At 37.8% G+C, this 15,248-nt stretch overlaps 1 protein-coding gene across 1 annotated transcript in view; it reads left to right on the top strand.

Annotated features, from left to right (window-relative positions):
* The first annotated feature begins 395 nt into the window (after nucleotides 1-395).
* Megf9 (multiple EGF like domains 9) overlaps nucleotides 396-15,248 on the top strand; it is a 104,502-nt gene continuing 89,649 nt past the window's right edge. Inside the window, exon 1 of the mRNA XM_021160932.2 lies at nucleotides 396-1,118. Within this exon, the coding sequence (XP_021016591.1) occupies nucleotides 524-1,118 (595 nt within the window). The 5' untranslated portion in view covers nucleotides 396-523. The remainder of the gene's footprint in view (nucleotides 1,119-15,248) is intronic.

Raw genomic sequence — 15,248 nt, 5'->3', positions numbered from 1 at the left:
TGTTCAGAAGGGCGGAGACGCTGCCCACAGGGGACTCCCCGCCCCGGGTCCAGCTCGCAGCCCAGTGGAACAGATGATTTGGCCTGGAATCTGCAGCGCGGGCCGCGTCCTTTGTCTGCTCGGCGGCGTTGGATGCCCAAGGCCCGCGCCCCGCTCTGTGGGTAGACAAAGCCGGAGCCGCAGCGAACCCAGCCGGCTCCAACACCTCTCGCGCCTCCCGACGTCCCGCCCTCTTCTTTTGGAGTCCTCTGATTGGTCTGCACCGTTACAAAGAGGCCGGGGAGCGGGCGGATCACGTGGGCCAACGCGGCTTCCGATTGGTTAGGCTTCGCTGCCTATCGAGGAGGGCGGGCAGTGCGCGCTCCGCCCAGTCGCTCCCTCCGCGTTGAGGCCCGCCCGCGGGGCCGGCCGCCTGTCAGAGGGAGGTGGCGATGGTGCTCTTGGTGGCGGCAGCGGCGGCAACGCTTTCCTTGGTCGGACGGCAGGGAGGAGAAGATGACTGACCGATCGACTGGATGAATGAATGAATGGCGGAGCCGAGCGCGCCATGAGGAGCCTGCCGAGCCTGGGCGGCCTCGCCCTGTTGTGCTGCGCGGCCGCCGCAGCCGCTTCCACAGCCTCGGCAGGGAATGTCACCGGTGGCGGCGGGGCCGAGGGGCAGGTGGTCCCGTCGCCCAGCCCGGGGCTTCGGGACCAAGCCAGCAGCCCCTTCCCTAAGGCCGCGGCTCCCACGGCGCAGGCCCCGCGGACCGGCCCCCCGCGCACCACAGTAGTCCGCAAAACCGGGGCTACAACCCCTTCAGCCGGCTCCCCGGAGATCATTCCTCTCCGCACCAGCGCACAACCCGCTGCCACCCCCTTCCCGGCTCTGGACCTCTCGCCCGCCACCCCTTCGGAGGACGGACACACTCCCACCACGGAATCACCACCCTCCAGACCCGCGCCCACCACCCTTGCGAGCACAGTTGGCCAGCCGCCGACCACCTCTGTAGTCACCACCGCTCAGGCTTCCAGCACTCCAGGGACCCCAACTGCCGAGTCCCCGGACAGAAGCAGCAACAGTAGCAGAGTCCCGCCCACCGCACCTGTCACCGAAGCCCCTACATCTCCTCCCCCAGGTGAGTCTCCGCGCTTCCTAGTCCTCTGGACCTTCCCCCAGGCACTGCCTATTTACACACCGGCCTCGTCACCCTGGCCACTTCTTGCCCAAGAGCTTCCCAAGGGAAGATCCGAGCTCCAGTTAAAGTAAACCCCCAATCCCTCCAAATCTAGAAAGTCTTTTGTCCCCCAACCTGGTGCCATGCTCCATCCAGAGGGAGCTGCTGCTATATGGAAGGCTTAGGGTCTCTTCCTAAAACAGGGTTTTCTGGCCTTTGTCAGAGTCCCAGAATGGACACAAACTTTTCTATTGGATCCGCCCAGAAGGCCACCCTACCTGGGATATTTGGGGGAAAGTTTGAAAGCTAGGATGGTGCTTTATCAATGCGCAGGTAAAAGCCTTTACGGGATTCCCCAGAGCTCTAGTGTCCTTGTTTGTTTCTTTCCATTGGTGTAGTTAATAGATATTGGGGTGTGTGTGTGTGTGTTGGAAAAGATGAACAATGTAGTTTGCTTAAAAACAGGCCATTTCAGGCTTGGAATTACAAATAAAAACGGCATTGTAGTCCGTGTTTTCTCAGCAAATAAGTAGATTTTATAGGTCATTTGGGGCAGGTGTGTTTCTAGGTTGAGCAAGTTTATAAATTAGGTTAAATCCCTTCCTTACACCACTTCTTTCTGCCTCGGTTCCAAGGTCAGTGCTTGAGCAAATGCCATTTGAGCAGGGATACCCATCTTTGCCCCTTTTTAAAGTAGGATGTTCCTTACTGCTGATGCTGACATGCCAATTTATGTTTGAGCTCACAATAGGAAATGCAGCTCTTCTGCTGGTGAAAGTGTTCAAGCAAAGTTAAGATACAACTGCTGTTCTTTCACCCTTTTGCATCTTAAATAGGCCAGGAACTCAACCAATAAGGCCTACCTCTTTAAGAAATTCAGCAAGTTTTCTGAGATCTTTTGCTTTGCATTGGGGTGGAGATTTGCCCAGAGCACTTACTTGTCTAGCTTGATCTGATTGTTGACCTAATTCTTAGGCTCAGTGGTTTACTGTGGAGTCAGGTATGAAGTTTGGACTATAATTGAGTTGGTAGAAGATTTTCCCAGATGGTTAAGCCTTAAATCGTATGTTGGAGCTCGGCAAAGGCACAAGTAGGAATGCAGATTATTCACCCCCAAAAGCCACATTTGGATCTCTTTTAGCTTCAAGGAATGTACTAACTAGCTATTTTTTTAAACCTTTGATGCTTTTTAGCTTTTTATAAAGAGAGATTGACATATTACTAAAAGTTAGACTAGTACCTAAGTGTAGACTCTAGAGTCCATTTTTAGGTTTGAATTCCATCTTATTGTCCCCCTTTGTCAACGTAAGTATGGACAGGTCCTTGTGATCTTACTTTCTTCAACCTCCAGATGCAGGTTATCATAGTCCTTATAGGTTTACTGTGCAAATTGTGTAAAATGGACTGAGTGTGTATACTACACATGTACTGAGGAAGCAAATACAAGAGGATCAGGAATTCAAAGCCAGCCTAGGCTACATAATACATTTAATACAATCTGGAGTGTATGGCAAGACTCAAGAAATAAAGAAAAACAGTAGAGAGAGGTTAGGAGAAGAGAGAAGAAAATCCACTAAGTCAATGCATACCTAACTAGTGCTTAGAATAGTCCCTGTGCTCGATAAGCACCTGTGTGTTGTGTTTTATTTATGACCAGCTCTGTTTTCTGATTCAAAAAATATGGAGAAGCCAAGTGGGGGTTTGTGACTTCTATACCTTGTTCTAGTAAATAGAAAAAGGATGAGTTAGAATGTCTGGAGTTTTAAGCACATAATATTTAACTAGCAATTGCTTCCTTTTGTTAGTATCTGATAAATAAACATACAGTTAATGTCATTTCACTTTTGACATTTTAAGAACACAAAGATAATCCTTATTGCCAAAAGAGATAATCAGAAACCTAAAAGAAAAGGACAACATCACTCCTCCACTGCTCTCTAGTTCTGGCTCCTAGAGGACCTAGACGTTACTCCTCATAGCAGTTTGTTCCATCTTAAAATTTTTCTTTCTGGGCATATATCAACACAGTTGTATTTTCAAATAAATTTTAGGGCTCAGGGGTAGAGACTTGTTTAATATGAATAATCACCATCAAAATTTAACTAATTAGTAATTTGTAAAACTAAAATGGAAATATATATATATATATATATACATATATATTATCTCCATCTTGATATAGTCACTTAACTATAACATAATTTTTAATTTTTTTAAATTTCTTTCATGTAAGTACCTTGGTTCTGCCTGTATTCCTTCCAATAGTATTTTTCATTGTAAATATGGACAGAGGAAGTGGACTTGTTTAACCAGTTCGTTATTAATTCATTTAACAGTTCCATATATATATATATATATATATATATATATATATATATATAGCTTTGAAAAGCACAGAGAATCCATCATGTATTTATTATATTCTCTGATAGTTTGATACCAAATCAGCACTTAGAATTCAAATCAATTTTAAGTGAAACCAAGCTGGGTTTATGAATATTTACCATTTGAACTGTTTTTCATAATTTCTATAGGCCATAATTTCTGTATGGCTGCCTTTCTGTAGCAAACACTTCAGGATATCAAATTGAGGTCATTCACCTTTGTTTAAATAGTGTGTCACTTAGGGTCTTCTGTGAATTCATTCACAGAATTGTCTGTGTTTAGTTCTCAGTAGCTTGACTGACTTTGTGGCCTACTGGTATTCAATTTTAGCCTTACAGTGATATATTCAAAGTGACTTTTTAATTATAGCATGGACTCCAATATACTTTAGATAGTAAGTATAGCTCTTCAACAGAGGAAAAACTTCTATATGAATTTGAAAGAGCTGATTTGGCTTGCAAAGCTGGATTTCCTGCCATTGGGCAAGATGGTTGTAGAATTTTATTTCAACATTTCTATGAGAACTGGTTGCTGTCTAATATATCATTTGATTGGGAAGGTCTTTTAAACTGCTATAGGAATCAGTAAAAAAAAAAAAAAAATCCTTCCTAGAGATTTAGCTGAAAGCTCTTACTAGCAGTCAGTTGGGATCCCATTGTTTACACAGAACACTGATCTGCAAACTGAAACTAGTTACCCAGCAAGCACTTTCCTCTCACAAACCTGGCATAACACTATACTGATTGGTTGGATAAAGGGTGGATGGAAAAGCTGTGATCTTACTAGAGAGTTATAATCAGCAGTAAGGCCCTGAGCTAGTGACAAATGCTTTCATGTTTGTTTTACATGGACTAATTAGGATCTTAGAATCCACTGAAGCCCAGCATGGCTCTACATTTTAAGAAATACTTCTATAGGCTTAGGTAAAACGTCTCTGCCTTAGCTAACGTTTGACTAGATGGATTGTGGCCTTTGAAAACATGTCCAAGTCTGTTTTCTCTCTGCACGTCTTCAGATTTGAGGGGTGTAGTTGTACTCTTGAGTACAAATAATAACTTTGGCTTCTTCAATTTGTCTTTATTTCACATGGCTTCATATTTCTTCACTATCCTGGTCACCTCTAACCTGAACCTTTTCAGTTTTCTGTAACTTCCCTAAAACACAGAACAGAGCTGAACCCAATAGTCTAGATATACTCCAGCACAGCTCATAGCAGAGAGAGTGGTTACCTTGTTCTTTCTGGGTACAATACTGATTTTGTATTTAGTCCCCTAAGCACAGCATTTTTTTTTTATTGGCAGCAAAATTGTGTGGTTGACTCATTGAATGCATCAAGATAACTAACTATTTTAACTTATGCATTTAAAAGATACGTGTTAGATAAATCTTCTTTTATCTGGACTTAGAAGTATTTGTGATTTTTCTAAAATATCTGAAATTTTCCATGCTCTTAAGATTGATTATGTTAAATTCAGATGCTTGTTAGAGCTCAAATTGTACTCCACCCAGGTTGTTCACATGACTTGCAGGGTGTTCCTACAAATCAAGTCTAAGGACAAGTCAGGGCAGGTTATTCTTGCCTCACTGGGAAGAAGAAATTCATGGACGTTAAAACAGTTTGGAAGGGAAGGGATAATAGCTTATGTTAGTTCTCAAGGGTCTCTTTCAGCTCTTAAGTTCTGTGATGATTAAATGTGCATGATTCAAGGCACATTTATACCTTACAAGGAGTCTTAATTATTTACTTATGATCAAGACTACAAGAAGAGACTTTGTTTAAGCAAGCCTCAGAAGCCAGTTTGAAATCTCTAGCTTCTCTGAGGTATGACTACAATATTAAAAATGGATTCTATTTGATTTGCTTTATTTGCTTGGTTTTGTTTAAGAAAGGGTCTAGCTGTAGCTCAGGCTGACCTAGAACTTGCTATGTGGCTCAGGCTGACCTCTAACTTGTCATCCTCTTGCTGCTACCCCCTTGGTGGTTGGAGGTGCTACCATGCCTAACACTTTAGAGTTCACTTGAAAAAAAAAACATTCTAGAAATGCAAGATCCTCCTCGCTGGATTTGAAGATGTTTTTTTTAGCCCAATAGTCTCCACTGTTAAAGCCAGAGTGCTATTACATGTAGTTATTTGTGACTAACTAACATTTATTTTCTGGAAATAAAAACTCTATAGGCTCTAAGGAGAAGACAGGTTCAAAGCCTTTTATCAAAAACCTATGTGTATAGATATATTGGAGAGCTTTTCAGATTTTAGGAAGTTAACCAATACATCCTGGTGTAGCTGGGAGAATATCTAGTAATCAGACTTATGAAGACAGTCATAATAATATGTTCAATATCAACAACTCAGTGGGCTAAGAATCTTGAGCAGCCTTGCCTTTGATCAAGCCAGGTTTTATTGTCATTCATATTCAAAACAGGGCTTGCAGAATAGACATCCTGGTTCTTTACCTATCTTGGAATACATACAAGTACTTCCTTCCCTGCCTTGGATAAGGTTTCACTATGTTACCTAGGTTGGCCTTCTATTCATAGGCTTAAGCCATCCTTCTGTTTCAGTCTAAGTAACTGGAATTACAGAAGCTCACCATTGTGTCTGGATTCTTAATAATTTTCTTGAATATTTGTTGGGCCCAGACCTTGCATCACCTGGCCCATACTTAAAACACACACTTGAGCCCAAGCTTTGCAAAGTCCTGGCTCAACCCTGCTACTCCTGTGGTGCTTCTCTATAAACACTGTTTAAAAGCTTTATGTTACTGCTCATCAGAACTGCAGTTTGGGTGTCTATCCTAAGCCCTGTCCCTTCCCTAGATCAGTTGTAGCTTGGTTCTAAAATTGAGTTGCCCTCGTTACCCCTTTGCATCCAAGTAAATGGGGTATGTTAGAGGGAAAATATGGGCATTTGCAATAAGACAGGTGGGCACTGAGAACACCTTGCACAGCCTTCTTATCTGAAGACAGAATGAGGGTCCAGTGGGTTTTCTGTCTCTTCTACCTTAGAGACAGGAGAGTAAACATTAACTTCATAAAAAGATTACCAGTAGCGGGGACCTCACCATGCTTTGCTAGAAGGGGTTCACCTAAGGATAATAAAGCTTAAATCCCCTTTGAAATCTGTTCTAAATTTTGGTATCTTTTGCTACTAAGAGTAGCAGGAAAAATACTTAATTTTAGATTTTCTATTATTTAGCATTAGGTTTGAGTGTTGTGGACCACTAAAATAGTAATTGCAAACATGCTGTCTTAAATTCATTATGTGGTTTCATCCTTAGAACAGTGAGGTATTATTAGATAGTATGATCCTCATTTTTTTTTTCTGGTGCTGGAGATTAAATCCAGGCCCTTGTATATGATAAGTACAACTCCTCCTTTGAGCTGTAACTTCAACCCTGTTTTATAAATAAGGAAAATGAGACCCAATTCTCTTTGGTATTTACTGTATTGTACACTGCTCATCGATCGACCTTTAACTTTTTGTTTTATAATGGTTTATGGCTGTGATACTAAACTGTGCTCATCCTTTTGAATAGGGTTCATTTTGCTTTGATGGATGTATTTGTATGAATTATCTTTAGGTTCAGTCATAAGGACTTCTTATATTCACTGTATATTTTTCCTGGCCTAAGTGCCTACTGGTGTGTATAAATTCCTTAGTCTGATTAGTTTCTGGAAAATAAGCATAAACTCCATAACATTAGTTTAGAGTGTTTTGAATAATGTCTCCAGGAAGCCTTCTGGCTAGTTGAAAATTTACACATTGGAATAATCTGACCAGGTCTTTTTATCTTGATTTAACTAAAGACTCATAAAATTAAAGTGCATTACTTTTCATCTTAGCATTCTAAACATGTGTGCATTATCCTTCCAGACGTCCTGGCACCCTTATAAAAAAAGAATGGACCGAAGCATTACAGTGCTGTTTTTACTGATGGGTCAATTATGGGTAGAGAGATGACTGCTTAAGGGTACTTCATAGAGCAGAAGCAAATAGAGAGAGAGGATCTTGTTTAGTGGAAAGAAATTAGATAATATTTTTAATTACATAGATTTTTATTTTATGCCTTTTACCTTGGTCTTGATTTTTTTTTTGTTTTCTTTAGATATAAAATTCTTTATTGTTAATTTCAACATTATATTACAGGTATTTCTGTGGCTACATTTACATCTTTTTAAAGTATGGATCTTAGTTTACCATTTCTTTAGTTGAAACATCTATACCATTTCTTTAGTTGAAACATACTATCTGCACTTCAACTTTAAAAAGAGATCTTGTTTATTTGTGATAAAGAAAATAATACATATGTGCTTGAATCACAGTAAATGTTTGCTCAAAAGTAGTAACCTATCAGGTCCTTTTGCTCAAATACATCCAATAAATTTATGTCAAAATAACCGCCATTGTGATGCCACTCTTCCCCAGGTAGCTGTCAGAGAACTCTTCCACGTTCTTTAGTCTTTATCTGCTCATGTTTCCAGTGCAAACTCCTCCATGTGTTGCTCTTACTCAGTCTCATTCATGGGCCCTACCCTTCTTTCCCTGTTATTTAAGAAGCCAAATTACCCTCTCTAGTGAACAATTTACCACTTTGTCCTCCTTCAATGCATCCTCAAAGCCTAATTCTTCCAAGAGATCTTTCTAGATGAACAAAAAGTCCTTGAAGATGTCTTGGTATTAGGGTGCACGGAGTTGAACTCTTTTTGTGCAGAACAAAACCTCTCTTTTTTTTTCTGTGACTGACTTTTTTCCATATATATACTTTTTAAGAAACAAAATATAAATTATTTTAAGTAGCAATTTTCTTTTTCTCTTATGAATAATATTGGCTATTCTTGATACACTGCTTTGGTATATGAGGCTTAATTGTGTTGAGAAACAAATGTTTTGATCTTTTGAATGACAGAATTTTCCTTGTAGAAATACAATTAAAGTTAATAGTGAACAGAATGCTTCTAATAATTAACAAGTATGGATTTCAAAGTGTTCTTAGAATCTTCTAGAACTTTCCATCTACCTTGAGGTTAATTACTTTAATTTCTGAGTATTATATGAGTGTAAAAAGGCTTAGCTTCTGCCCTCTATTGATTCTGTTATTGGTAATTTGATAAGTTTCACATTTGATCATTTTTATTTGTAGCTGTTCTCCTTGGAGTTTATTTGCTGAGTTTAATCCTTTGGCTGGTTTTAGTGCTCATATTTAAATAGCAGAAAGATGATGATAAGAGATTAGGATTGTCTACATTTCTTTCCTAGACACTAGCTGGTGCTCAATGTAATAAAAAGAACCTAGTCATAATTAAAAATAAACGGTATGGGAAATAACAAGTTAAGCTATGGAATTTGATTGGGAAATTCAAATAAATTTCTCTTCTTTATCTTAAAATTTTTTATTTAGAAATAGGAATGGTAAAAATCTGTTTGGAAATATCTTAATCTCCCTCTTCAATTGCATTGCCCCAAATTACATGCAATTCCAGCAGATTTGCTGGAAGAAAAAGAGACTTCAGCCAGGCTTGGTGGCACACGCCTTTAATCCCAGCACTTGGGAGGCAGAGGCAGGCAGTTTTCTGAGTTCGAGGCCAGCCTGGTCTACAAAGTGAGTTCCAGAACAGCCAGGGCTATACAGAGAAACCCTGTCTCGAAAAACAACAACAACAACAACAACAACCCTCAAAAAAGAAAAAAGAAAAAGAAAAAGAAAAAGAGACTTCATTTCAGCTTTCTGTTCTAGTCAGATATTTAAAACTGTGGCAACAAATATAACTGAGTACTTATATGAACAATTTCTTGTCAGGCTTTTAAAATGTACATCATTTGTTCTTAAACAATAAAGAAGTTAAATGTCATCATCCCCATCTTATAGATGGCAAATACTGGGACTCAGAAAGCTTAAGAGAAAAGGAGACCAGTGAGACGACTCAGATCATATAGGTGACTCTCACCATGCAATAACTTGGGTTCATTCCCTTGAACCTACATGGCAGAAGGAGAGCACTGGCTCTCATGAGTTGGCCTTTGACTCCACATGTATGTATAAGTGCACTCTCATGTGTAAGCATGCTTACACAACACATCTATCTCTCCAGTAATAAATATAGTAAGGGAGAAGGAGAGAATAGACTCCCACAGTTGTGATCTTCCCCACACTTGCTGTAGTACATATACACAAAATTAATACATGTAATTTTTAAAGAAGTAATTTACATTTATATCACCATTGAATAGCCCAAATAGATTTTCAGTATTTAGTGGCCAAATGAATGAAGAAGTGTGGTGGTAATTAGAATAAGCATGCAGTTTATTCTTGAGGACTATAATGTAACCATGGCCTTCTCTCTTAAAATGAACTTCCCTCTAGTTTTTCCCTTTTGCTCCTATTAATAGAGCATGTGGAACTCTGAGAGCTTATATATTACACTAATTATTCATTTTTATTACATGACATTGTCCTTTCTATTTTTCTTGGCTAAAAGAAAAACCAAAATAGACAAATGAGAATCTGATAATTTGGGGGGAAAGAATAGCTAAGTTAGAAAGCTGAGGTCTTGTATATAAGATATGAACTTTGGAGTCATTTTACTTATCTCATGATTTGGGCAAATAATTTCATTTATAAAATGAGATAAGAACTTTGACTTATAAACTGTGTTATTTGGGTACTTGCACTTCCTCAAGTTGTTTTTTCTGTTTGTTTACTGTATGCAATTTTGATTTTATAGTCATACTATAAAATGAAAACAATGGACAAAAGTTGTGATAAGCATGCTAAATCTCTATGTACATGAGATTAAGTCAATATATGACACAGAGTCATGTAATTGGCTTAGCAAGTTTGGTCAGCATCTGAGATACTTGCTCAGTGTCAGGGTGATGCCATTCTGAAGAAAGCATATGTAGAAGATGCTGTCTGAGACAGGAAACCTCCTGAGGCCTGACAAAACTACAAAATTTAGGCAGGCAGAGATGATGGATTAAATGTATTTTTTTTTCTTTAGGAAAAATTAGCTGCAGTCTTTGATGAAAGCTGAACATAGGATATTGGGTCTTTTCTCCATTTTATCTAAAGAATTTGAAACAAACACTTTAATGTTAATTTTAATTAATGTATCTGAAGAGGATATTCGATTCTTATCTTTCACCTTCTATAAAAATCAATTCAAAATGGACCAAAGACCTGAATTTAATACCTGAAACAATGCAGCTTCTAGGAGAAAACATAGGGGATACCCTTTGAGATTTTGGGCTGGGCAAGAACATTTTCATAGAACAATGATATCACAGAAACTAACTTCAAGTATCAATAGGCAGGGCTTTTGTGAAAATTAAACGTTTCTATACAGCAAAGGAAACAGCAGAGCAAACAACCTACATAATGTGAGAAAAAAATTCTACCAGCTGCACATCAGACAAGGGGCTAAAATCCAGAATTTACAAAGAATAAAAATGCCAAGGAAATAAAACTGCCAATCAACAAATGGGCAAATGAAAATAAATACTTTTCAAGAAAAGAAACACAAGTGACCAACACCTATTTTTAAAAATTCTCAGTATCTCTAGCCATTGGGAAAATGTAAATTAAACTATTTTGAAATACCACCTCAGCCTTTTCAGTATAGATATCATAAATAAATAAATTAGTGAAAACTAATACAACCATTGTGAAAATTAGTTTGAAGATTTCTCAAAAAAATTAGAAATAGAACTACCACATGATCCCACTATTTCATGCCTGAGCATGTACCCAGAGAAGTCTGCATCCTACCACAGAGATATTTGCACCCTCATGTTTATTGCTACTTTATTCACTATAGTAACAGCCTAGTTGTCAATCAACAAATGACTGTATAAAGAAAACTTCCTATATATATTTCTATACAGCTGAAAAGAAAAGTGAAATCACAATTTAGCAGGAAAATGAATGCACTTAGAATCTATGCTTTTAAGTGAGGTCACAAAATCTCAGAAAAAAAAGTAAAATATGTTCTTCCTCATCTCCAGAATCTAGCCAATGATCTATGGGAATGTCTAAGCACTGTGCACATGGGGACTGTATAGCATGCAGAAAAGAAGACAAGAATGGCTAAATATTTGGGGATGGGGAAAGACTGAATTCAGGTAATGGACCTAAGTTATGAAAGAGGATTTAAAGCTAATTGTTTTTCTAGTTCCAATTTTGTGATTTAGTTTTCATTTTTGATAGATAAATGAATAAAAATATATTTGGTAATAAGACTGTAAAATCCAGGGTGAAGCTCCAGAGCTTCCATCCCAATGTTATTCTAACCGTTCATTCAGTTATACAGTTTTAAGGTCTGCTTAATATTGGTATATGCTTTTTTACTTGCATTTTTCAAAATACATAAATAAAATTTTAAATGAGAAAAATTTAAACTTATTTAAATAGACACTGTTTAAACTGATCAATATTTGAATTCATGGCATTTTTTAAACTGTATTTTGCCAATAAAAATCTGATTTTTTTTTCCCCCTTAAAGATACAGTGCACACTAGAAGTTTGGTTTCAATCTGCCCATATGTTTTGCAATTAGATCAGATGGGGTTGCTTTTATACTCGTAATAGAACAGCTGTTCTATATGATGCCTTGCCAGGGAGACAGCTAAGCTCCAAGGAAAGGAGAAATTATTCATTTGGGAGAAGGAATGTGTTCTGCCTAGTCAAAGAGAAAGTGATAAGGAGCAGGAATGTTTTCAACTTACAAGAGGAATGTTAAATAAATTTTAGTTAGCCAAAGTTATGCCCTTGAGATAACTGATTTTGAAAACTTGTTTCAGTATTACATTGTTCTTAGCAACTAGCATATTTCCAGGGATCTTTTTATATTTTCATGGTTTACTTTAAATCTGCTGCTTTTACTTGGTGAATGTGGGCAAAGGGGTAAGCAGTGAGCAGAACATGAGAGTCCCGAGGTTCTTTTAATTTTAATGCTCATTAAAGCTATGTATGTATGCATGTATGCACACACACACACACACACACACACACACACACACACACACACACAAGTATAGTCTCAGAAATTTTTGGATATTGGCCACTCTGAAGGAAATTGGGTGAACTGAATAGCTTTTTAGGTTTTCTTCCATCTTGTCAATCATTTGTAGAAATGTAGTCTAGGTGTGAAAATGGCTACTGGGAATAATGGGGGGCAATAGGAGGGGTCAGCATTTCAACATGCCGTTTTGTTTGTTTGTTTGTTTGTTTTTCTTCTCTTTCTTTCTTTTTTTTATTATTAGGTATTTTCCTCATTTACATTTCCAATGCTATCCCAAAAGTCCCCCATACCCTCCCCCACACTCTCCTACCCACCCACTCCCACTTTTTGGCCCTGGCGTTCCCCTGTACTGGGGCATATAAAGTTTGCAAGACTTAGGGGCCTCTCTTCCCAGTGATGGCTGACTAGGCCATCTTTTGATACATATGCAGCTAGAGTCAAGAGCTCCGGGGTACTCTTATTTTTCTATTGAGGCTTAGTTAAAAGAAGATATCAGGCCTTTACTGCTGCACATTTCTCATTTGGCTTTATGCTCCTTACAGTCTTAGTTCTGAGCATACAACATTAATAGTAGAAACCCACCACCCACTAATATTGTGTGGGATAATGAATAGCTAGAAAGTATACCAAACACACAAAGCAATTTGGCTGTTGGGTATTATTATACTGAATTGTTGGTGTATTGCCTGCAAACCTATCCCGTTTAACTGGTTTTAATTTCTGTGTTAGTTTGTTGCTTCAACTTGTCCACAAATGCAGGACTGAGAGGTTCAACTAATCAGTGGAATGGAAGTCAGAACCAAATTCCAGCCCCTCTTTCATTGATTTTACATATTATTGAAAGTACTTTCTAATGGTCTTATGTCAGATTCTTTATCTAGAAAATGAAATATTTTTTCCAGTCTCCCAAGGTTTTTGAGAAGTAACACATAACTTAATTTGGGTTTTTCTCAAAGAAAAAGGTTTTATAGAGTTTAAGCTGTTTTCTAGTGTTGTTTTTTTTTTCAGATTATATTGTTTGTATTTGCCTTTTAAAAGCAAACAAAAAAAATACACAAATTTATATGTGAGTTTATATATACTATATTCTTATGTACTTCCTTGAATAATAAATTGTGCTGTTATTTTTAAAGTTTGGGACACTTTAGTGCCATTCTTTGTTAATTACCTTGATGAAATAAAACATAATAAATCAGGCTTTACATATCTTTAATATTATTTTAATTGATTTTTGTCTGCTTGCTCATTTCAATTTTGGGACAGGATCTCATTATCTAGCCTGAAATTTCACTGTAGGATAGCCTTGACCTTAGATCTTACTGCTCCAGCCTCTTATGTTCTGGGATTATAGGCATGTGCCACTAGGCCTGGATCACAGCTCTCCTGTTTTGAATGGATCCTTCTTCACCATTTTTATGTTCAAATGTATAAATATGTTTTAGAATATGAAAGCAATTGCAAAGTTAAAAAGTGAACTCAGAAACATTTTAGTGGAACTGCAGATATTTTTTTATACCAACATTATTTTCCTCCCCTTCCCTGTCACTGATATAATTCTGTATGTATCTCATGCACAAAAACCATTCTTTCAAATAACTTCACAAATTTAAATATTTTAAAGTGAGATGGCTTCTAACTGAAGTTGTAAGTAGAGCCTTTAGTGTTATTATGTTAATTTATTTTATAAAACACTGAGAGATTGGTATGTTCAAATTACCATATTAGGTGCTTCCTAATACTTACAGGGGAAAAAATTATCCTATAAACCTTTTTATAGCCAACTTTAATATTTTATTGCTATGCATATCACTCAATTTTTCATAGCAGTAAATGAGATCACTTATTTGTTAAGAGAACAAAAATGCAAGTTGAATTTAGCACTCTGGAGTCAAACATATGACAGATCCACATGGAAATATTTATCACATTTAAACGATTTATCTGATCTCGATAAAGAGTAAAAATGTACTTTACATAGTGACCTAAGATGATTTGCTTGGTGTTCTCTGGCCTAGCCAGATCAGTGACTTGCTCTTCTGTGTCTCTCCAATACAAACATGCTTTTTTTTTTCTGGGTTTAAGTGGCCCCTGAAAACCTAAAGCATTCTGACACCAAGCCTGGCATGTAATAGTTTCAGTCCTGTGGTAAGAAACCAGGGTGCCTACCTGCCCAGCTCATGCATTGCCAAAATGCTTAGGTGCTATGCTGAGGACATGGCTTAAAGGTAGCCCTGGCCTTCCAAAAAATGATATACCATGATCTGTACTTTCTGAATTTTGAACTGTGAAGTCTATACTGAATCATAATACTGTTGAAAAAGAATTTAATCATTTAATGTGTATGGCAGTATTAAATAATTGGCACTTAAGTTAATAGACACCTTATATTATTCACTCAAAATTGTCATTATTATTTATATTGTTTTATTACCTATCAATAATGTTAGTGTAATGTCAGAAGAACATGATTCTAGATTAATAAATTTGTTATCTTCCTTGACAGTCTGACAAGACTTTTATAATTAGGAAGACATACATTGTCACAGATCAAATTTCTCTAATACATGTTTTTAATATGCAGGGTAGAACCAGTGTTGTTGCAATGGCTATGCCCTATCCTTACACAATGGAGTACTACTCAGCTATTAAAAAAAATGAATTTATGAAATTCCTAGGCAAATGGATGG

Source organism: Mus caroli, chromosome 4, assembly GCF_900094665.2.
Source record: "Mus caroli chromosome 4, CAROLI_EIJ_v1.1, whole genome shotgun sequence".
Classification (NCBI taxonomy): domain Eukaryota; kingdom Metazoa; phylum Chordata; class Mammalia; order Rodentia; family Muridae; genus Mus; species Mus caroli.
This window is presented reverse-complemented; position numbering and strand designations above follow the sequence as displayed.